General features: G+C 38.7%; 1 protein-coding gene across 13 annotated transcripts in view; it reads right to left on the reverse strand.

Annotated features, from left to right (window-relative positions):
- The window catches only part of DTNB (dystrobrevin beta), a 238,112-nt gene that overhangs the window by 172,279 nt on the left and 40,233 nt on the right, over positions 1-25,600 (reverse strand). For all 13 annotated transcript variants that reach the window (XR_007130044.1, XM_047745316.1, XM_047745315.1 and 10 more), the window contains 3 exons: positions 24,101-24,181; positions 18,884-19,097; positions 5,218-5,303 (listed from right to left, as the gene is read on the reverse strand). Coding sequence is in view for 12 of the 13 variants with exons in the window: in XM_047745316.1 (XP_047601272.1) it covers positions 5,218-5,303; positions 18,884-19,097; positions 24,101-24,181 (381 nt within the window). In the remaining variant the exon portion in view is untranslated. The remainder of the gene's footprint in view (positions 1-5,217; positions 5,304-18,883; positions 19,098-24,100; positions 24,182-25,600) is intronic.

A 25,600-nucleotide genomic window follows, 5' to 3' on the forward strand; every position in this document is an offset into this window, starting at 1 on the left:
CAAGTCTCAAGTCCTCCTTTAGTTTTGCTTTTCTTTCTCTTCTTATTGATAAAATACTGATTTAGGACTTATCTCTTACTTGCTTCCAGTTCTAGAACATTTTGGTTATAGGAGAAATGCAAACGTGAACCTCACTCATTGAGATTCAACCATCATTTCTGTCTAATGATGAGAAGGGATCGTTAGCAGAAACCAGCCGGGGGAACTCTGCAGTGACAGGCAGTGGAGAGACTATTGCAGAGGAGGCTAAATTTTGAATGGGTGGATCCGTTTAATTATAGCTGCAAAGGATGGCCTCTCTACAGTGTGTTAGTGCAACAGCAAGGAAGCACGATGGAAATTCAGTGAGAACTGCCAGTTCTGAGCACAAGCAGCAGCTCAGATCATCTTTTCTCCAGCTACTCAAAGTGTGGTCTATCAAAACCACAAAGACATTCTTATGCTACAACCCAGAAAAAATATCTGTTATCATCTGGTATACTATTTCTTTCTTTTTCTATGTGCATAACAAATTTTTGTCTAAAACTATATTACATTTATGCATTTTGATGTGAAACCTGTTTTTGAGAACATTATAGGAAGTCTTGTGCGGATCCTGCTATAACTGAGCTCTGAGTTTTGCACACTGTCTCAAGTTTTCACGTATGATAAAAAATGCCATAACAAATATACATAAAATTTAGGGTGCACTCTAATTAATTCTTCTGGGTAAACTCAAGAAATAGACTGAGTCAGGGGATATGGGTATTTTTACAGCCTTCCTGATATACACTGTTAGACCGTCCTTCAAATGGTAGCACCAGGTTTTTAAAGAATTTAAAAATCAACTACATGAATCATCTGCTCCTATCTTTTAATGCAAGACAGATGACATCTGTCATAAGAGACTAAGTTTCTTAGAAAACAAATAGCAGAATTGGACAAAGTAAATAAATCACATAAATTAAACAATTAAGTGACAAATCATAAATTATGGGCTTTAAGCCTATAGATTTTGTCCTCTGAGTTATTTTTAGGGTTTCTGACATTACTGAGTTTTGATCATGCTTATAATTAAATTCTGTATTCTGTATTCTTATTGTAAGTTACTGGTATTTAGAATCTGACCCTAAGTTAACTGTGAATCTAGAATATAGTCCCTAATGGCTAAACAGTGAATTATTTCTATAAATGAGCACTCGCTGGGGACAGAAACTCTCTTAAGAGAGACCTGAAAAATCTAATCAAGAAATATTTCAAGCTTATGGGCGCCTGGGTGGCTCAGTGGGTTAAGCCGCTGCCTTCGGCTCAGGTCATGATCTCAGGGTCCTGGGATCGAGTCCCGCATCGGGCTCTCTGCTCAGCAGGGAGCCTGCTTCCCTCTCTCTCTCTCTGCCTGCCTCTCTGTCTACTTGTGATCTCTATCAAATAAATAAATAAATAAATCTTAAAAAAAAAAAAAAAAAGAAATATTTCAAGCTTAAAGTACAAATATTGGTTAAGTTGTTCTAAATGCTATCTTGACCCCAAAATAAGCAAACAAAAATATACCAAATAAAAAAGGGGGAGGGGAGAAAATTACAGGGGAAAAAATTCTAAATAAAAGGTAAAGTGCAGGGGCGCCTGGTGGCTCAGTTGTTAAACGCCTCCCTTCAGCTCAGGTCATGATCCCGAGTCCTGGGATCCAGCCCCGCATCGGGCTCCCGGCTAAGCGGGAAAGCCTGCTTCTCACTCGTCCACTCCCCCTGCTTGTGTTCCCTCTATCACTGTGTCTCTCTCTTCAAATAAATTTTAAAAATCCTTAAAAAAAAAAAAAAGGTAAAGTGCAAAAAAATCAAAATAAAAGGAAGAAAAGTAGAAACATGAAGTTGTATTACATAAACATGAAAAGCTCATTTAAAAGGAACATTAACAGAGGTAACAGCAGAAAGTGCGGTCAGGGGTGGGAAGATGGAGAAAACAAGAACTAAGTCAACGGAACAAGAGAAGGTGGTGAAGAAATGTCACAGGGCAGTACAGGTGGTCTAGCTCACTTCTGTCTGTGCTATTCTTCAGCCATTGCAACTAAGCAGGACGCAGCTGGGACCCGGAAAGCCAGAGAGAAAAGGATTCCTACAGCACCCAAACTGCCAATCCCACAACAAAAGCTCCAGTCACCTACACTCAAACCTTAAATAGAATGCTCAGAAATTTGCTTGTGTTTTCTCCATATTAAATGTAAAACAGAAGGAAAGAGAGATTTCTAGAGACTGATACTCTGATAATCCTGTCGCATTTATCAGTGATAAAGGGGACACACACACACCATCACCACTGTTGCCACCACCAACAAAAAGCTCAAGAATGGAGAAAGTAGTTGTCTGAAAACATCAGAAGGGACAAATAACCCAGAGCCTCACAATTATCCCCAAATGCAGCAGAAGATGACATCCCTGAGCTATGAAAAATATGTAAGTTATAACCAGTGAGCTCTGTATGTCCATTAGGACAGACAGACCACATGTAAATGGGTTTCCACTCTGGATGATTAAAATTAAGAAGTGGAGACAGGCCTCAATACCTGCAAATTTTCCTTATGTTAAACATCTCATTTTCGAGCCAAGATAATTAGTACACCAAAAATAATGAAACATAGCTACAGATGGTCAAGAACTATAATTTTGAATGTGAAGACGATAAGGAAACCATATTTTAAATCTCTCTGCATGATATGAACACGGTAATTAGTGAGCTAGCATGGTTGGTGTCTCATCCACCCGCATCTGATGTGCAGTGAGCGATCTGGCATTCTGAGCACACAGACCTGTCACGCCGGCCTGGGCATGTGCCCTCTGTATCACCTGAATACTGGTCACTTGTATTTCTCCAAGAGCTTCAAAAGCCACACTAAAACAACAACAACAAAAACCCTGCCATCACCTGGATCCCTTCCACGTTTCCCACAATACTAAAATTTGCACTTTTTCACTAACAGTACCACAGAGAACTGCAGTAATTTTAGGACTGAATCAACAAATGCTATTTGGCAAAATTTTGGCACTTACTCTGTGCCAGGTCCCAGCTCAATGATGTAAATGTGGCAGATTTAACCACAGAAACTTACAGACTCCGGAGTTACCCACCATGCGGTTATATCACCAATTTTCCACTTTTCAGCGACTTTCTCCAGTACTAGTAAAGATAGCAATATATATTCTTTACCTGGTGTCACTACCATTAAAAACAGATAAAATTCCAACTTTCTTTTTCTTTGTGTTTGGATGAAATACAATTTCATCCATATTATATTATCTTCCTCAGGAAAACACTGTGCTAGAATTAAGAAAATACTACGAAATTTCAGCCTAGTATTTTCAGATACCATGTGAAAAATACTCAGAATAGTATTTAATAAAACTTTAAGTTTTATTACTAAAAACTTGTTTTACACTGCAGCTGAATTGAAATGAAGATAAACCAGATAACAGCTGACCAAACACATTATCTAAGACCTTAATCCTTTAGAATATTTATATCCATATCCGGTGAGCCATCCAGCTTTCCAACTTTCGATGTCATGGTAACATATAAGAAAAAGCACAGAAAATAAATGTACCTATCAAGTCATCTGGCCCAAAAGCCTGTGCTTAAATCTGACCAAGCCTCTAGATCTTCCAATTAAAACAAAAAATGTGGGACACAGAAGAGCATCATGGAGATGCGATCATGAAAATCCAGTCCATGAGCAATGCTACATAGGACAAATGACCCAGTTTCTTCAACAAAGCAATTCATAGGGTATCTCAACACTTCATTAAAACCCACAGCTTCAATCTCACCTCCCTGAAACCTGCCAGAGTTTCTTCCTTACAGCATGGCACTTTGATCACTGTACTGTATCACAAGTGTGCCTCCCATTACAGGATTAGTCTATGGAGCACAACAAAGTAGCTTAGAACAGGGCCAGAAAGCTAGCTAGACAGCCTGAGCTGAAATCCCAGCTTCGCCCCCTCAGTTAACTCATCTATAAAATGGAGAATATACCACCTGCTGCTCAAAGAAATTTAAGCATTCAGTGAGAAAATATATGTAAAGCACTTAGCACAATGCTTGGCATATCTTAGATAGTAACTATCTAATGAATGAATAAATGAAAACCATACACAAAAAAATTAAATAACTCTGAACTTCATGTCCTTTGATTTCATTTAATCTTACAGTATCTAAGGAACAGTAAAATGACAAGATGGCCAACAGTAAGAAAAGATTTAGGAAAAGTAACTGAACAACAACAAAAAAAGAAGCAAAAAAACAGGCTCTAAATTTCTAAATAACTGAGCTTAACTCTAAGCTACTAAGGAAAAGTTTAATCACAGTAAATATCACCCGATGAAGAATAAATTTATTTTAAAAAGGGCTAATCTTGACCAAACCTGGTAAAAATAACCATATTTATTTTCTAACAAAAAGCACTCAACATAATCATCTGCAAGCAAAATTTTGATCATATGGAAAGCATTTTTAAAAGACTTTTTAGGGGTGCCTGGGTGGCTCAGTGGGTTAAGCCTCTGCCTTCGGCTCAGGTCATGGTCTCAGGGTCCTGGGATGGAGCCCTGAATCAGGCTCTCTGCTCAGCAGGGAGCCTGCCCCCTCTCTCTCTCTGCCTCTCTGCCTACTTGTGATTTCTCTCTCTCTCTGTCAAATAAATAAACAAAATCTTAAAAAAAAAAAAAAAAGACTCTTTAAAGTGAACCAAGGGAGACAAACTATAAGAGACTCTTAATCTCATGAAACAAACTGAGAGTTGCTGGGGGGTGGGGGGGACAGATAGGGTGGTTGGGTTATGGACATTGGGGAGGGCATGTGCTATGGTGAGTGCTATGAAATGTGTAGGCCTGGTGATTCACAGACCTGTACCCCTGAAGCAAATAATACATTATACGTTAATTAAAAGAAAAAAAAAAGGAAAAGAAAAGACTTTTTTAAGGTCAACATTACTATTCTGAATCTCTTCAGTTTCATTGTTTTATCCCCCCCCGCAAAAAAACAAACTAAACAAATTAATTTAACCAATTTTTCCGTCTCAACAGTAGGTGGCATAACATACATACTCTGAGCCAGCTGCTACAAAGCGAATGATGTAGCACAAACAGAAAAGTTCAATATGGCATCATCCAAAATTCTGAAAACATTAACTTAAAACTGTTCAAAGGTCCTGATTTGAAGATACAATTTTTCAAATAATAGGAAAGTACTTACATCTCAATTTGTCCAGCATTTTTCCACCACACATGGTTGCTAACATAGCTTTAACTGAAAATACGGTCAACTTGCCTCGGCCCTCACTGCAAAATAAATTACATTAGAGACAATTGCTATCTGGAACCACAAAAGCAATCAAAGGTATCACTAAATATCAAGCAATTAGTAAGCTGACTCTTACCCTAATATGCTACAATATTACCTTGGATTTTTAGAAACGTTGGGGTTTTTCCTTTGTAGAAATAAGCTCTCGTGTATGTTAGGCAAATAGTGTTAAAACTACCTGAATTATTTGGAAAGGAGCTTTATAAACATTCTGCAAAGAAATTTCTACTGGCTCTGTACACAGAGGCCAAATGGATGAACCAGAAGTAAATTTCGCCCATGAAATCCACAGCTGAGTTGTTTTCAGCATTCAAAACTGAGGCATCACCTTGTTTGAATAATTCAGAAATGTGTCCTCCCACCATGATAACAATAGTTTATTGTTATGTACTAAACCCACAGGGTGCACACTGCTATAAAGATTTTATATTACATTCATCTTTGTTTTTACTGTGACAGGTGTATGTGACACCATGTGTTTATCCTAAGAAGCTTGATATATCTGTCTCAGATCCTCCCAGGCCACCACTGTGAGAAAGTGGAAGGGAAAGGATGGTAATATTAATTCTTTTTCAGTGACTGGGAAGATGAAATGTGGAACATATATGAATTATCCAGAACAAGACTGTACATCACCTGCAGAGCCAAGGCAAAGTCAGCAAGGCCCCCTGACCTAACACGTCCACCATGCTGAACGTCCTCCGTCCGTTCAGCACGCCCTGGTTTCACAGCAGGTGAAAACTTCACTAGCCAGTTTTTAAAGTCATCACATGCAAACGAACAACGGGCTTTTGTGTTCACTTTATGAAGCGTGTGTGTACAAAGTTTCACAGTAACATAGCTTTACAATAATGAGAATTGTACCATCTTAGTTTTGAAAAGCAAGTGTCATCCTATCTATCTTTACCAATGTTCCCAATAGAGTGTCTTCCATTTTCCAAAACTTTTATACAGTAAGAGCACACCTGGAAGGCAAATGGTCCATGAGTCTGAAGGTTCGCAGTGCAAAGATCTCCAGGAAATACTGATGTTTGTTACAGTCTGATTTTCACCCTTTACACCTAACTAAGGTTATTCGTAAGATAAAACAGGAATCCCTACAATGAAAAAAAATTAGGATGGGGTTTTTATTTTACCTTTTAAAGATCTTATTTTAAGTGATCTCCCCACACACAACGTGGGGCTCAAACTCACAACCCAGAGATCAAGAGTTGCATGCTCTACTGACTGAGCCAGCCAGGCACCCCAGGATGGGGTTTTTAAAATATACAGTTCTCTAGAAATACAGATAACTGCTGCACATCTTATAGGGCACCTGCCAACAGAAGCACTACACCCAAGTCAAATACCCATGGTGCTGTATAAGCAACATGAGTAGCTACAAAGAACATCAACTAGGAAAGGGAATGGATTTCTAAGACTGATACAGAACTTTAATGGTGGACATTTCTTTTTGGTCACCAACCATCTAAATGCCAAGTCTGTATTTAAGCATGCCCTATCTTCTGAGACCAATACACGTCCCACCACCAGAGTGTGAAGGAGGAAGAAAAGAAAACCTCGCCTGTCTGTCTTCCCATTTTCTTCAACACTAAGACATGACCACATGCCACAAGCTCCACCAACAAGATGCACCCACTTGAGACCACACAGAAAAAGATTAGCTTTTAGAAGCTGGACCACCTGGCCACACCGGGAGGGCTTCCATCCAGCTTCCTGAGGCAGCCGAAATGGACTCCTCCGGCAGCGCCACAGCCCAGTGGCCATGGCATTCGGAGCACAGGCAACAGTGTCTGTGCCCCGGGTCTGACAGTACCCTGCCCCCCCCCACCGGAGTGCGTACATGTGGCATGGGCTCCAAGGTGACATGTCACACTATGCTTCATTTTAGGTCTCCTTCTGTAGGCATTTCCTAATTCCCAATAGAAACTGTTTAAAAAAGGGGAGCCTGGGTGGCTCAGTGGGTTAAAGCCTCTGCCTTCAGCTCAGGTCATGATCCCAGAGTCCTGGGATCGAGCCCCGCATCAGGCTCTCTGCTCAGCGGGAAGCCTGCCTCCCCGTCTCTCTCTCTGCCTGTCTCTCTGCCTACTTGTGATCTCTCTCTCTCTGTCAAATAAATAAATAAAATCTTAGAAATCTTAAAAAAAAAAAAGCTGTTTAAAAAATGAATCCTGGAAAGTGAAGGTTACCATTACTGGACACAGCTAACGGTTTAAGGTGGAAAATAAAGGGAAACCCACAGGTTAAAAGACATGTAAGATATATAAATGGCATGCATAAAATTTTTCATAATAAAACACATAAAAACAGCCATCAAAAGAAATGAAATCTTGCCTTTTGCGATGACGTGGATGAAACTAGAGGGTATCATGCTTAGCGAAATAAGTCAATCGGAGAAAGACAACTATCACATGATCTCCCTGATATGAGGAAGTGGAGATGCAACATGGGGGGTTTGGGGGGTAGGAGAAGAGTAAATGATACAAGATGGGATCGGGAGGGAGACAAACCATAAGTGACTCTTAATCTCACAAAACAAACTGAGGGTTGCTGGGTGGGGGGGCGGTCGGGAGAGGGTGGTGGGGTTATGGACATTGGGGAGGGTATGTGCTATGGTGAGTGCTGTGAAATGTGTAAACCTGGCAATTCACAGACCTGTACCCCTGGGGATAAAAATACATTATATGTTTATAAAAAAATTTAAAAATTTAATTAAAAAAAATAAAAAATAAAATGCATAAAAAGAACAAAAATATTAAAAAAAACAAGACCCAGGCCCTATCCTTAAATGCCCACTGAAAGAAGATTGGCTATTTATGCTATCATAAAAAGAATGAAAAATAATAGTGAAAGATAAAGATTTAAATGCAAGATAGATTACTAAATTTAAAAAAAAGAAAAGGCAAAGCATGGAACAAAATGATTGCTCTAACGCTATCTAGCATTCTGTGAAAAGGATGTTGAAAAAAATAACACTGGTTGTGTCCAGGATGGAAAGAAGGCAGCCAAAGGAAAGCAGGGCAGTGTGGGCACTTCTCACTTTTTAAGTATTAAACAGGCTTATGCTAGAAAAGATGGTTCTCAAGTCAATAATCTTAAGAACACTAGAAAAAGCACAGCAAATTAAACCCAAAACAAGCAGAAGAAAAAAATAATATGCTTAAGAGCAGAAATCAGTGAAATTAAAAACAGAAAAACAACGGAGAAAAATTAATGAAACCAAAAGCTGGTTCTTTGAATAAATGAATAATATTGATAAATCTCTAGTCAGACTGACTAAGAAAAAGATACAAATTACCAATATCAGGAATGAAAGAAGGGTTATCAACCATGCATTCAATAAACATGACAGAAATGAGGAAATGTTATAAAGTCCATAAATTTACAACTGAAATGAACTGGACAGACACAAACCACTCCTTGAAAAACACCCGCCATTACAGCTCATAAAAGAACAAACAGGTAACCTCCATACGCCCGTATCCATCACAGAAACTAACTCTGTATTTTTAAGCTTTCCAAAACAGAAAGCTCCTCATGCAGAAAGCTATGCTGGTGAATTCTAAACATTTAAAGAAGAAATAATTGCATTTCTATGCTAACTCTTTGAGAGATTAAAAAAAGAGAGAGAGAGTAGAAACAGTTTCCAAATCTTTAATGAGACCCGCATTATTTTGATACCAAAAACACAATAATCCATTACAACAAAAGAAAACAAGTAGGTATCCCGCACAAATGCGGACACAAAAATCCAGATGCCTAGATCCCACCCTGGGCTTGGTATTTTTAGAAAGTTTATCGTGTTATTTTGCTATGCACCCAGAGCTGAGAACTACCAACACACAACTTGGAAGGCGGTACTAAGACTTTAGCTTTTATTTTGCAGGTATAAATCAAAGGACATAATAAAAGATGAAAGAATAAATCATGTTGTGATTGTATAACTCCTTGTAACTCCAAATCTCCTGTTTTTCCTTCAAAGACAAAAATAGTACCTATTCCTGCTTCGAAGAAGCACCTGATGTCATTCCTGCAAACAGGAGAGTGTGGCGGAGCCCAGCATTCTGGCAAGAGAGTCAGGGCAAACTCAACTGTTACTGAAGAGTTAACCCACAGTCCCCACTGATACATGCCACATGCCAGGGCGTACTGGGTACTATGACACCTTCACTTCTGAAAATTATTATAATAACACTTTTTTCCTAATCTTCAAAATGCTTTAGAAACATTAATATTTATAACACCTCTCATCTCTTCCTCAAATATTCTTTAACTCAGCTCAAATGCAAATATTCGTTTGGATATTGTTATCCTTCTCAATTGACCTGAATCAGCACTGGTATCCTTTTCCACTCATTAGTACTATTAATACTCTCGGGGCTCCTGGGTGGCTCAGTAGTTAAGCGTCTGCCCTTGGCTCAGGACTCTGGGATCAAGCCCCATATTGGGCTCCCTGTTCAGCGGGGAAGCTGTTTCTCCCCCTCCAGCTCCCCCATGCTTGTGTTCCCTCACTCTCTCTCTCTGTCATAAATAAATAAAATCTTAAAAAATAGTCTTTATGGCTGGTCTCAGATCAAGCAGTCCACAGATGTATTAATGGAAGAGTGCATCACCCCTCAACTAATTCTTATTGGTAATGTGTGGTTCCTCAACTCATCGTTTCTCAGATCTACTTTCCAACCATTTTTCCATTCACAAGAGCCACACAGCAATCTCCACACGTGATCTCCCACCCAATGCACCATGAATCTTCTCTCTGCTTGCATGTATTTTTGGGGTGTGCAAACATATGTGTGCTTAGCAGTGTATATTTTATGGAGGGTGAGGGGCTATATATGCACATGTCAGTGGGTAACTCAACGGGATAAAGAGAATATACAGGCATATTAGGGTGTTTTAAGTAAGGAGAAAGGAGAGGCATTAAGATTAAGGATCATGAAGACCCGAAGACAGAAAGAACTGGGAATGATGTTTATTGAGCTCTTGTGCTCAAGAATCTGTCTATAAGTACATACTGTGCACCCCCAAAATGAGGCAGTGGGTTCAGGTCTGAACGATAAACTCACCTTCCCCACTTACAAATGCTTGCCATCATTTACAACTTTAGGTTCAGAGTTTCAACCATCAAAAGGTTTATTCACCTTTCAAAGGAAATATTGATATAAGCAAATTAATAAATGGTATAGTTAAAGAAACTCTAAGTACTCATTAAAGATACTTATATAAAATCTAATCACCTAATAAAATTAGTGAGGGGTCTTCTCAGAATTCTTCCTGAAATCACATTATTTATATTTTTCTCTTCAAATAGAAAAAGTCTTAGCTCCTTCCTCTCAACTGTTTGCTTTGTAGGCCACACGTCAGCATTTTTTCCTTTGCTCTGAATGCTTTTCTTGGCACTGAAGCTTCTCTGTCGACTTTAAGCCTGAATAAAACTTCCCATAGCTGCCCCCAGACAAAGCAAAGGGAAAGCGTCCCTTTTTTTTTTTTTTAAAGATTTTTGTTTATTTATTTGACAGAGATCACAAGTAGACAGAGAGGCAGGCAGAGAGAGAGAGAGGAGGAAGCAGGCTCCCCGCTGAGCAGAGAGCCCGATGTGGGGCTCGATCCCAGGACTCTGAGATCATGACCTGAGCCGAAGGCAGAGGCTTTAGCCCACTGAGCCACCCAGGCGCCCTGGAAAGTGTCCCTTTTACTGTGTTTTCCTACTGTTGCATTAGCACTCCTGCATTCTTGCTCTGCAATTAGAGGCGGTAGAGAAGGACTGCAGCCACTTAGCAGCCTAATACCCTGTGATTACATCCTTTATCTAATTGATTCTTCTTGGAAAAACTCATTCTCAATCCTTCCCACCAGACATCTGAATTTAATCTGTATACACTAGTCAAGTTACATTTAAAACTGAAGAGTTAACTGCCCCTGGCTGTGGCATGTATAACCTCACCAACATCTGTGTTTTCAGTCCTTTCAATGTAAAGTCCAAGTTCATCCCAGAATCAGTTCTCTGCAAACAGAATGCAGAAAAGATATTTAACCAGGTTTTATCACCAAAAAAAAAAAAAAAAAAAAAAAAAAAAAAAAGTGGCTCAACTTAAAATCTGGCCTATGATAGCTGCAGAGTTGATTAGTAGGTCAATATTTAATAAGTAACACAACAGTGAATATTAACCCTTACATAAAGATACTAAAATGAAAGGACAAACAGGTAGTATTTATTGAGGATGATGGGAGAGAGGAAACTTGTTATTTTAACCCCACCCAAGCGGTCTCTCCAGGGAGCACCCTCCCTCAAAAAGAAACATCATGCTTCTCTTTCTCAGACCTCCCAGCATGATTCACTTCTATAGACCTATCATTTTACAGTCTCACAATAAACCATGCACATGACTTCTAAAAAGAGTTCTTCTTATCCAATACTGAGAAAACACCATGATTAGCTCTGTGCCAAGCTAAGCAGACAGTGAGTCACCCTGAATAAACATTGCTGTGTTTTAACATGCAAGTACCTTCAGAACCTCTACAGTCCTCACCTGTGCCCTCTGGACGGGCGTTTGCTCATTTCAGTTTCACAAAGTCTCAAATTCTGCCTATTTTTTAAAATACTTGAGTTAACGGGATCTGGATGGTGTTTACAGCTTTGCACTATCTAATAAGAACTTGCTATTTAAATTAATACTTTTGAAAACAAGACTAGGGGAGCATTTTTTACTTAAGAAAACAAGCTGTTTCTACATCTTTAACAAACAAACAAACAAACCATAAATTAGTACTTCCTGCACAAAAAGGGCCTTCTACTTTAGAAACACTGTTACCAGTCCAATTATCACACGTAGTTAAAAGTAATAAGAGCATTTCTCTTTGACGCGCAGAAACTCATATTTTTCCAATTAATCTTAATTTACAAAGCTTCACAGTGAATGGATTATGCAATAATCAACTGCAAATCAAGCATCCATTTGGCAAATGTCAAACAGCTTAATCAAGTAAAATCAACTTACAATATTATTCAATTTTATCACAGAGTGCCTGCTAATTTTCATTTCGACCTTACAAATACTTATTAAGAATTTAGCGTTGTGTTTATTGAGGAATCAAAGAAACATAAGGTAGACTCTCTGCTCTAAGGGCTTTCGATCTTATTTCTATACTTATGAAGCAGCTCAGAGCATTTTATAATTTAAGGTCAAAATAATGATAGAGATGAATGCTATATGTCATCTAAGGAATGAAAATGGGGTTGGTGATTTTAAGGCTACACAGTAGGTAAAAACTTGAGTGGGGTGGGGGTTGGCTGTGTGTGTATACTTAGAGGGAGAAATGAGTATGTCATGTTGGAAAAATTGAAAAGTGCCTCAAGTAGCTTATTTAGAGCTTGGTATGAGCAGGGAATTAAGGACTGATGCCATTAGAAGTGAGGAGTAGGAATCTCATTCAAAAACCAAAGGGAGTTTTGGAAGGTTCTTGAGATGGGAAGTTACATGATGAAAACAGAGTCTTAATCAGATTAATTTGGAGGTACTGAATGGACTAGAGAAGTCTCTGTTACTACCTCTCTCCTCACTTTCAGAGAGAAACAAAGGCAAGGAAAAAGTCACACTCAGAAAAAGTGTGTCCTTTCTTGCCTTTTCTTAAAAAAAAGTGTTAAAAGGAAACAGTAAGATAAGGCCAAAAAAATAAGCAAAAATAATTTTTTTCTCTGAAATAGTAACTAATGGTGAAACCCTTTTGCAGGTCTGCAATCCTGAAATCAAGAAGATTCTTTGAAAATTAGCATGAATGCATGACTTCTCTTGAAAGAAAAACTACAAAATAAAGAGTAAGTGATGGGAAGAGTAATAAGTGAACTTCAAGTTCACTCAGTTTTGGTCCCTGAATAATCCTGCTACCCAGTCCTGGGACTATGGTGGTGACATCACAAGACACCACAGGACAGCCACACGGCGATGTGAGTAGGCAGGGGGCTGCCCTCCTCCCCCCGCCAAATCCTGTGGCTGTTTCTCTCCATTTTACACTAGTTTTCCCCTTAGGACTTCACCTTTTTAAAACATCCAAACCTGTACACCTCATTCCCCACCAACCCCTGGAAATTTCCTAAAAGAGCTGTGCTTCCATCCTCGTAAGAGCGAGATGTGCTGCTGCTGTGGGCGTCCAGCTCTTCCCTCTCAGCCCGACTCTCTCCTACTTGTACTTGACTATGAGCAGAGATAAGAGCAAATACTGTACATAAATACAGGAAGTATTTGTGCCTCCCAGGACATTATAGTTTTGTTTAAATATCACTAATGAGGGGTGCCTGGGTGGCTCAGAGGGTTAAAGCCTCTGTCTTTGGCTCAGGTCATGATCCCAGGGTCCTGGGTTCAAGTCCCACATCGGGCTCTCTGCCCCACGGGGAGCCTGCTTCCTCCTCTCTCTCTCTGCCTGCCTCTCTGCCTACTTGTGATCTCTGTCAAATAAATAAATGAAATATTAAAAAAATTACTAATGAGGAAGACTGTTACCTAATATTTTTTCTTTAGCAACGTCCATTCCATTATATGCTAGCTGGGCATATTCAGAATTTAAGGAGTATAATTACTTATTTAAAATGAAATTGTTGGGGCACCTGGGTGGCTCAGTGGGTTGAAGCCTCTGCCTTCAGCTCGGGTCATGGTCCCAGGGTCCTGGGATCGAGCCCTGCATCGGGGGGTCTCTGCTCAGCAGGGATCCTGCTTCCTCCTCTCTCTGCCTGCCTCTCTGCCTACTTGTAATCTCTGTCAAATAAATAAAATCTTTAAAAAAAAAATGAAATTGTTTAGTTTTGCTTTTTGTATACGGTTTTGTTTTTTAGCATTTAGTATTAAGAGAAACTTATGGAACTTTTAAATATACCCAAATTAAGTTGCTAAAGCAAGATTCAAAAACAGTTCTTAGCCGTATTTCCAAACTACACAGCAAATTTTTCCATATTGACCCATCCTAAATTATACACAAAAAACTCTTTACACCAAAGAAATCTTTAGATTGTTCTAAGTAGCAACAGTGTTTTATACTAAGTGTTATTTTAGATGATAAACAATAACCTTGTGCCTTCCACTGGCATGTTCAACAATGATGTATTTTGAAGATTTTATCCAAACCTAGTTTCATTAGATGTAAGATTTTTTATAGGTCTGTTCCATTTAAAGTCTAATTTCACTACATTCCCAGCACTATTATTTATTAGAGCAAAAACCTGGGGGGGGAATAGTATTATAAAACAGAATATGTGCACATTATGTGCACAGAATGTGTGCATTAGAATATTTGCACATGAAATAATGACACTTGAGTTTGTTTCAAAAGAAGCCAAGGAAAGGGGATGGGGTAAGGGGAAGAGCCTGGGGACACAGATGAAATAAGATTGATGATGTACTGTAATTACCGAAGCTGAATGATAGATGCCTTGAGTTTTATTATAATAGTCTTTCTATGTTTGTACATATTTGAAGTTTCTCATTAGAAAACATTTTAAGAGAGATACCTGGGTGGCACAGTCGGTTAAGCGCCTGACTCTTGAATTCATGTCAGGTCATAATCTCACGGTCATGAGATCAAGCCCCACATTGGGCTCTATGCTGAGTGTGCAGCCTGCTTATGATTCTCTGTCTCTCCCTCTGCCTGACCCCACCTTTCCCCCAAAAATAAAAATCAAAAAATAACTTAAAAAAGTAAACATTTTATGAAAGAGATATCCTAAGAAAAGTAAAAAGTCAAGCTACAAAGAGAAGACACGTGCAACACAGATAAGCAAGAAAGGACTGCTACCCGGAGGCTCTAAAGAGCTCCTATAACCACCACAGGAAGAAGAAACAACACACCAGAGTGAGCAAAAGCCACACAGGCACTTCACAGAAGTAATATATTTGGCCAAGGTACACACAAAGACATGCTGGAAAAGCAAGAAAATGCAAATCAAACAATAGTGAGATGTCACTTAGCAAAAACCGAAAAGTCTGACAACTGTAAGGCTTACAGAAACAATGTGGATCGAGAGGATCTCTCAGGCATGGGTACAGTTTGTTCAAATAATTTGCCCCTGTCCTCTAAAGCTGAATCTCATGCACCTCCCCCACCAATGAGCAACTCCATTCCTCAAGTTAGGACCAAGAGAGCAGTTTCGAACACCTGTATGCATGTACCAGGACACACATATGAGAACATGCCGGACAGTGTTGTTTCTCAGAACCAGAACCCGGAGAACACAGAACGTACAGTAACACAACAGAGCGTTATGCAACAGTGAAAATAACCGAACTACAGCTGCAGGCTGCATGAACAAACGTGGAAAAGCTATTATCGCATAAAGAAAGTCAGGTCATAATACAGACAGCATGACTTTCTTTTTACAATTAGCAAAAATAATTATAATGAAACAATACTGTGCTAATGTCTATGTGGAAAAAACTGTTCTTTAAGAAGCAAGAACATGATAACACAAAGCCACCCAGGCACCCCCAATATCCTTCTTAAAAAAAGAAGAAACAGGGGCACCTAGGTGGCTCTGTGGGTTAAAGCCTCTGCCTTTGGCTCAGGTCATGATCTCAGGGTCCTGGGATAGAGCCCCGCATTGGGCTCTCTGCTCAGCAAGGAGTCTGCTTCCCCCTCTCTTTCTGCCTGCCTCCGTGCCTACTTGTGATCTCCGTCTGTCAAATAAATAAAATATTAAAAAGAAGAAGAAGAAGAAACAGTTGATCATAGCATCGCCTGTCACACCTTCGGACCAGACCACATGACTACCGATCCTGTCATGCTGTGGGCCCAGCAAGAAGGAAATGAGGCTACCTGATGTTTTGACTGTTCTTCGTAGCTTTTACTGATGTCCTCACAGAGAGGCTTATAGTATTGTTCTCTGTGTTTTTAGTTGTCAAATGTAAAATATTTTAAATCCTTGGCATTAAAATAAGTTAATTCCTAATGAAATACATACTTGAGGGAGAAAGTCTAGATCCTATTTGTTTCTCACTGTAGTTTTATAGTCTTATAATCCATAATAACCAGGAAACAACCTGACTAAAAATTTGTGAATTTAGAGGTTAGAGGACTTAAGAATAATTAAATAATTGTTGCATTCAAACTTTAACTCAAGAATTATGAAATACAAAATCCCAAGAAGACTAATTAAAATCAATAACTAGATACTCTACATATCAAAGGGACTCTCGAGCCTAATAAAGAGGCCAATGAATAGACTAATATTTGAAATGTTTCAAAACAAAATGCTATAATTTTCAAAAATAAAATTCCAATAACCAGATCCTTTCATTTTACCAGTACATGAAAGCCAATTTCAAATTACTGAAGAACAAATAAGATACTATCATATATATAAGAGTTCAAGGTTAGCAATGATGTGAGGATTGATTCTGATGCCCATGGCCAAAGTTTTCAATACAATATGACATGAGAATTACCAAATTCACCACTGACATACTACTGTCCTTCCTCTTATTAACTCACTCATCTTTTTTCAGTTTTGTTTGTTTTATTTTCCCCCTAGTTCTCTATGGTGTGCTGCTCTACTAACTCGTCTTCATATAACTTACTATTTGCTTATTCTTTTCCTTTGTCTCTATCTGGATGTGTCCAGGTGTCTGTGACTACGTCCCAGGACTCCTCTGCACCTTCGGCTCCTAAGTTTGGTCTTCCTGTTGTCTCTTACTGTCTCTTTGTTCTTCCTTCTCCTTCCTTCCTTAGCCATAGTATTTAACTTATTTGACATGAGTATGGAATCAAAGTTTATAATCTCTTTTAAAATAGTAAGATGATGGGACGCCTGGGTGGCTCAGTTGGTTAAGCAGCTGCCTTCGGCTCAGGTCATGATCCCAGCGTCGTGGGATCGAGTCCTGCATCGGGCTCCTTGCTTGGCGGGGAGCCTGCTTCTGCCTCTGCCTGCCATTCTGTCTGCCTGTGCTCGCTCACTCTCCTCTCTCTCTGACAAATAAATAAAATCTTTTAAAAAATAAAAAAAATTTAAAAAAAATAAAATAGTAAGATGACTTTTTTTTTAAACAGTAAGATTTTTTAAACAGTAAAATGACTTTTATCTCTGATTTAGTAAAAAAGATTGTTTATTGGATTTATCTGTGTTGTACAACCCTGAAGTGATTTACTTAGTGAATTAGTGTCATGATAAGGTGTTGCTTATTCACCACAGAATAAGCATTTTTACTAAGGTCTTTGGATCAAAAGACTCATTCCTTGAACAGTATAAAATTAACCTTAGGGATTCACTAGTCTAAATTACTAAAAAAATGACATTCAAGTTCTGGAACTTATATCTCGTGTGGACTTTTGTTTTAAAATTTCAAATTTCCTGGGGTGCCTGGTTGGCTCAGTTGCTTAAACATCTATCTTTGGTTCAGGTCATGATCTCAGGGTGCTGGGATCGAACCTTGCATCAGGCTCCCTACTCAGTGGGAAGCCTGCTTCTCCCTCTCATACTCCCCTTACTTGTGTTCCCTCTCCCGCTGTGTCTCTGCCAGATAAATAAATAAAATCTTTAAATAAATAAATAAATAAATAATAAAAATAAAAATGTGAATTTAGTGAGTGCCTACACTGCAATTTGGCTTTGACACCTGCAGACTTTTACAATTAATTCACAGAGTCTTCAATATTATAAAGTGTAATGAATAACATCTTACAAATGTATGAAATCAAAATAGGTCTACAGAGAGAAAAAATGAAGCAGAAAGAATTCACCCATCCAAACTGGATGATCAACAATATAGCAGAAATCAAAAATCTAAACTCTTGGGGCGCCTGGGTGGCTCAGTGGGTTAAGCCGCTGCCTTCGGCTCAGGTCATGATCCCAGGTCCTGGGTTCGAGCCCCACATCGGGCTTTCTGCTCAGCAGGGAGCCTGCTTCCTCCTCTCTCTCTGCCTGCCTCTCTGCCTGCTTGTGATTTCTCTCTGTCAAATAAATAAAATCTTTAAAAAAAAAGAAAAATCTAAACTCTTGCTTCCTGGAATATAAACACTAACTTTTGTACCTCCATCACTTATGATTTCTTTTTGTATCTTATAACACCAACTTCATTCTCCATGAATACAAATACAGCAAATCATTTCTGTTTTAATTTGGAGTACATTCAAATAGTTTTCATCCAGGATTATAAGGTGTAAACACAATGTTCTGCACTGAAAAAAATTAAAATAGTATCCTAAACATAACGAGAAGAAAATAAGATTAGAGTCGAGGGGCATTTACTATTACAGAGAAAAGAAAGGTCCAATAGAAAGCCTCATAATCAAATTCACAGCTTAGCTATATTTCTCTGGCTAGAGAGCAGCTACACTAAGGGACCAAACAACATGTCTCAGTGTTGTGATTCTCCATAATTTTATAACGCTTACTATGTGACACGCCCTAGGACAATGAGTCACTCTGGCATTTAACCAGTCCTTAGAAGGAACTTATATGGAATAATTTTCCTTGTCACTGTGATTCTAAGTTGACAACCCTCAGCAAGGCAATCTGGAAGAAGCAGGACTAAGGGACAAACATTGTGAAAATGCAGGAAGCATGCCAAGCACTGGCCTGTCATATGCAGCAATCATGAAGTTGAGGAGGAGGCTGATGGACTGCTCCACGCTGATCTGGTGAGTGGAAGGAAGGCGCTTGCTCAGCTGGTAGTAGACAGAGGAGATGACGGTTTCAAGGCGGGACACACTAATCTCAGTGGTATGGTCCAGTGTATTAAGGCCATTGTCTCGGAAGGCTTCAATCATGTTCCAGATATCAACCAGGTGGACTAAAACAAAGAAAATGAACGGTCAACAATTTAAAAGTTCTAATTCATCAGAAAGGTGTTAAGACCTTTTTCTTTATTCACATCTGACAGAGCAGCGAAGGGTGGCAGAGGACGATCCAAAAATATGCCACTTTGGCGTAAGGATTATTTTGAGCAATTCTGACACCTGAAAAACAGCCTGCGTCAAGACGTTCATGCTGAACTTCTCTTTTCTTCCTGAAAGCAGGAAACAAACTCCCAAGTGAAAGATGCCTTCTCTATTCCAAGGGTAAAGAGACATTCTTATTCCCAGAGGAAGTGAATCAAGGCCAAGAGAAATCTGTACAGATTTTATTAAAATAACCCTTATCTTCCTTGAGACTCCCCATATATTTTAGTTACTTTTCCACAATTGCTACTCCCTCTTCCCTAGTATATCAGCACTTAGGCCTCATCCCTCCTTCGGGTCTTCACTTTGCTATAGGGGCTCCCAGGTACATGGAAAAATCTGTGTGCTCTTCTGCAAATCTGTCTTATAACAATTTCACTCTCAGGTATGACCAGAGACTCTAAGAGGGTAGAGGTAAGGTCTTGCCTCCCCTACAAAAGCTATATTGTCAAATATAACAGAACATCAGAGAGATAAATTCACAAGCTTAGTGGGAGCTATTAACACATTTCTCTTAGTAAGCGATAGAGCAAAGGTACAGAGTGCAGATGTAGACAATTCAACATTACAACCGGTGAAGAAGGCATAATGGGCTCTGTATGAAATCCTGCACCCAGTGATTAGAGAATACGCTCTACTTTCAAGAACACAAACAGTGTGTGTGAAAATTGAACTTATTCTGAGTCATAAAGCTAATTTTGGCAAACGTCAAAGGATTCAAGTCATATCAACCATGCTATCTGATTAAAATGAGATTAAGGGACGCCTGGGTGGCTCAGTTGGTTGGACGACTGCCTTCGGCTCAGGTCATGATCCCGGAGTCCGAGGATCGAGTCCCGCATCGGGCTCCCAGCTCCATGGGGAGTCTGCTTCTCCCTCTGACCTTCTCCTCACTCATGCTCTCTCTCACTGCCTCTCTTTCAAATAAATAAATAAAATCTTTAAAAAAAATAAATAAATAAAATAAAATAAAATGAGATTAAATTACAAATCATCAAAAAGACCACTTTTCAAATAAACCTTACACTCAGAAATGAAGAAACACACAGTACTAGGCAATGTCCTTAATCTGATTAAGGGTATTTATAGAAAACTGTGGCAAACATATGACGTAATAATAGAATGTTGAAAGTCTTTCCTCTGATATTGTGAACGAGATAAGAAATGCCCACTATCAAAGGTAAATTGGTACAGTAACTGTGGAAAACAGTATGGAGGTTCCTTAAAAAATTAAAAATGAAACTACCATACGAACCAGTAATTCCACTAGTGGGTATTTATCTAAAGAAAATGAAGATATTAACTCGAAAAGATGTATGCACCTGTCTGCTTACTGCATTGTTCATTCACATTAGCCAATATACGTAGCATCCAAGTATCCATCAATAGACAAATGAGTAAAGAGGATGTGGTACGTATACAGGATGGAATAGTATTCAGCAATAAAAAATGATGAGATTTTACCATTTGCAACAACATGGATGGATGTAGAGGGTATTACACTAAGTGGAGTAAGTCAGAGAAAGACAAACATCATATGATTCCACTTGTATGTTCTCTTATATATAAAACAAAAGAACAAACAAAAATCAGAAACAGGTGCATAAATACAGAAAGCAAACTGGTGGTTGCCAGAGGGAGGGAGAGGGAGATGGACAAAATGGAACAAAGGGAATGAGAGATATAGGCTTCTCATTAGGAAATAAATAATTCATGGGAATACAAAGGAAAGCACAGGGAACACAGTCAATGGTACTGTACTGCACTGTACGGGGACAGAGGGTAGCTGCACCTGTGGTAGAATCACTATGTTGTATACATCAACTTAAAAAAGAAAAGTAAGAAAGAAATGGGGCGCCTGGATGGCTCAGTCAGTTAAGCATCCAATTCTTGATTTCAGCTCAGGTCATGATCTCAGGGCCGTGAGATCGAGCACCATGTCAGGCTCAATGCTCAGCGAGGAGTCTGATTCAGATTCTCTCCCTGCCCCTCACCCTCTGCCCCTCTGCATGCTCACACAATCATGCTCTATCTCTCTAATAAATAAATAAATCATTTTTTTAAAGGTTAAAAAAAAAACAATGCCCACTATCATCATTTCTATTGTACTCTGGGTCCTAACCAATATAAACAAGCAGTAATTAGCCATGTGAGTTTCAGAAATGAAGAAACTTAACTGTCATTATTCAGAAATGACAAAATTCTCCACATAGAAAATCAGATTCTCCAGATAAATTACTAAAATTGATATTTGAGTCTAGAATGATTGTTAGATGCAAGTCAAGATATAAAAGTCACTGTATTTCCATTACTAATAGAAAGTGAAATTTTAAAATACTATTTGTAATAGTAGCATAAATCATCAAAGATATAGTAATAAATCCAATGGAGGAAGTGTAACATCTCTACCAAAAAAAAAAAAAAATCTATAAATATAATTGGCAGAAATTAAAGACCTAAATAAATAGAGGGATATACCATGTTCATAGAAGATAATCTCAAATTGGAAATATGTTGGTTTTCCCCAATTTAACCTATAGATTCAGAGCAGTCCCAACAAAATGCCACAGGGCTCTCCATTAAAAGGATAAATATTACTATATGTAAATTGTACTTAAAAAAAGAAAGATGGAAAAAAATCCCAGCAGTTGTTTCATTTTGTTTTTAGTAGAAATTGAGGATCAGATTTTAAAATGTATATGAAAATAAATGTAAAAGGTCAATTTAAAAAAGAAAAACAGAACAAAGTAGGAAGACTTGCTCTATCTGATATTAAGACTTATAAAGCAGGGCACCTGGGTGGCTCAGTCAGTTAAGCATCTGACTCTTGATACTGGCTCAAGCCATGATCTCAGGGTTGGAATGGAGCCCTGAGGGGCACCTGAGTGGCTCAGTCCTTAAGTGTCTGCCTTTGGCTTGGGTCATGATCCCAGGGTTCTGGGATCCCTCTCCCATTCCCCCTGCTTCTGTTCCCTTTCTTGCTGCGTCCCCCTGTCAAATAAATAAATAAAATCTTTAAAAAAAAAAAAAAGGGAATTGAGCCCTGAGTTGTGTTCCCTGCTTAGCACAGAGTGTGCTTAAGATTCTCTCTCTCCCTCTCTCTCTGCTCCAAGACCTCCACAATCTCACTCTCTCTCAAACAAATGAATACATCTATTTTTTTTAGATTTTATTTTTATTTATTTATTTGAGAGAGAGACACACAGATAGTGACAGAGATAGTGAGAGAGAGCACAAATGGGGAGAAGAGGGAGAAGCAGACTTCCTGCTGAGCAGGGAGCCTGATGTGGGGCTCGATCCCAGGACTCTGGGATCATGACCTGAGCTGAAGGCAGCTGCTTCACGACTGAACCACCCAGGCGCCCCATAAATGAATAAACCTTTAAAAAAAAAAAAAGAGTTATTATAAAGCTGTAACAGTGGTTATTGGTAGGATAGACAAACAGACCAGTGGAAAACAAGAGTCCAAAAGCAGGTCCTCTAATATACAGAAACTGCTATGAACATTCTTTTATATGTCTCCTAATTTGTATGAGGAAAGATTTTGGGGCAGTGAAGAAAAAGAATTTTTTTTTTCAATAAACAGTGTAGAGACCATAGAACATGCGTGTGGACAATACTGACATTTTGCTCCTGCTTAAACTGTACACCCACACACAAAAAATTTCCATCTGATTAAAGAATCATATGTAACAAAATAAAACTTCCAGAATAATGCATCTTTTACTGTACATTACTAATGCCAGTAGACTGGTTTCAGGCTCTCAACACTCCACACATAGACTACTGTTTCCCAAAAATAATTACAGGAAGAATTATTAAAATGGTAGTTGCTCTGACAGTGGTTTTCAAACTTTTTTACCACAACCCACAGAAATATATTTAAATCAAAACACACACACACACACATTCTTCTAGATATATAAAAAACAAAAATACTTTTCCACAAAGTACTTTTAGACTTACCACATAATTTGTGTTCTGCTTTTTTTTTTCTTTCTCTGTTTTTCTCTATTACATGTTTTAAATTCTGGCTACAGCTCTTCAAAACGATTTCATGAACCATTAATCGGTCACAACCCATAATTTGAAAAACAATGCTTTAGGAAACCAGAGACCTCAGTCTAGGACAGCATGGTAAATCCTCCAGAGAGAATTTTATGCTAAGATTTTTGAATAACAGTTAAAGTAGGGTGGAAGTATTTAGATATAGAGAGACATGTTTGTAGTAAATGCCAAAAACCAGGACTAAAACCCAGGTTTTTCCAATTCTAAAGCTAATGTTCTTTCCATTATACAAAATAGTTCTTCATTAATACACACACACATGAGAAAAGTATAATTATTTTGTCATAAGTTAGTTTATCTTCATGGAAATTAAGAGAAAAAAGATTTTACACACACATATATTTTATTTATTTTATAAGTAGTAATTTGCATAATGATTATAGAAAAGGCTGATTCGTGCTATATTTATTTTAATCGAGAAAAATAACTTATTACACCTCTATCAAAATATTGTTTTTTTCTTCCTGAAGCTGATTATTGTATTATTTTGTATAAAAGTTATCATTTAAAACAAGTGAGAAGGAGAAATCAATTCTTTTCACTTAAAGTACATTAATACTATGCCAGCCTCAAAACCAGTTACATTACTGAATTTTGGTAAATATTTTGAGGGACACACAGAGTAAAAGACGAGTTTTTTCCATGACAAAGCTTACGTTTTAATAAACCCTTAAGATGAAAATAATTCAACCAACATTACAATATGACTAAAAGATACTAAAACCTTTTATTTTATATTACTGAGTGCACTATCCAGCTATCATAGAAATTAGCTGAAATGACTTACGGTTGCATCGTTTTTGTACAAATCGTAATTTGCAAGCTGTTCTATAAGTTGATAGTCGTATGACATCAAAATTCTGAGCACCTGAAAAAAAGTACAAAGAGCAGATGTTCAGTGGGATTGACCCCCGCGTTTCTAGGCGCTAGGAAGTGACCATTCCACGGCGCAGGCAGGGGCCCCGCGTCACACGTCAACTAGGCCTTCTTCTGAGAAGACTAAAGGGGTCAGGAAGCATTAGGTGCACTTTCTACGTGACCACTCCACGCCAGCAGGTCTGCCTACATTAACCCGTCTACCAGCCGGACAAAAACCCCGAGGGAGGGGCGCCTGGGTGGCTCAGCGGATTAAAGCCTCTGCCTTCGGCTCAGGTCATGATCTCAGGGTCCTGGGATCGAGCCCCACATCAGGCTCTCTGCTCAGCAGGGAGCCTGCTTCCCTTCCTCTCTCTGCCTGCCTCTCTGCCTGCCTGTCATCTCTGTCTGTCAAATAAATAAATAAAATCTTTAAAAAAAAAAAAAAAAACCCCGAGGGAGAACACTCATCACCATGGTGAATCTTTCCTTCTGTACCTCTTCTTTGGGAAATACTAGGAAATCAGTGATGAGCAGCTGGGAAAGTCCCATCCCCGACTAACCAAACAGAAAGAGCACTAATCTGATGGATGAGACCACACGACATTTTTTGGGCCACGTTCGCTAGTGGAGCGGTAACGACAGGAAAACGTCCATGCACGTGGCACAGAACTCACTATTCAGATTCTTCCTCCAGTACAGTTAAGTCAGACTTGGGTACTGCAAAATGAAATATGGCAAATATCACACAAGTCCAAAGCAAACTAGTTGAGGAAAATGGGAAACCCCACAAGCTCCAGCCTAGTTTGCGGGAAATCTCCACTCTGAAGTTCCAGGTGCTAGTCAAGAATCAAGTATCACTCTGTTTTCCTTTGTCATTTCTCTCATACATTTACCTTCTTCTGAAGCAGTCATCTTTCCTGGTTTCTATAAGGAAAATCCTCATACACTGCTCTAAGAAAAGCCTCACTTTTTAAAAAATTTCCCTTATGTAAGTGTCATGTCAATTTCCTGATCAAAAAATGTGGTAGTTTAGCACATAAAAAATAGAACAGAAAGCCCCCAGTGAAGAAACTGATTATGTTATCCCTTTGAGTATTATGAACTAGAAAAGATGACTCTCCACTCCATTATCATTCATTTTGAGAACATTTCATTGTAAGAAATACACTGAAATGTCACTTTAATACTAGTGTCAGACAGTATATTTCAAGCTTATCAAGAAATGGTACAGAGGGTCCTAACTAAACACACAGGCAGAACTCTAGTGACGGGGGAGAGAGCCCAGTGAAGCTCCTGGACGGACAGGAGACAATCTAAAAATACTGAGTACCCAAGAGGTACAGAGAAAGGATAAGAAAGGGTTAACCCTTCTTTCTATATCATGGCTCTCCTCATTCATGAGAATAGGATAAAAACTTCTATAGTATAA

Source organism: Lutra lutra, chromosome 9 (assembly GCF_902655055.1).
Source record: "Lutra lutra chromosome 9, mLutLut1.2, whole genome shotgun sequence".
NCBI classification, from domain to species: Eukaryota; Metazoa; Chordata; class Mammalia; order Carnivora; family Mustelidae; genus Lutra; species Lutra lutra.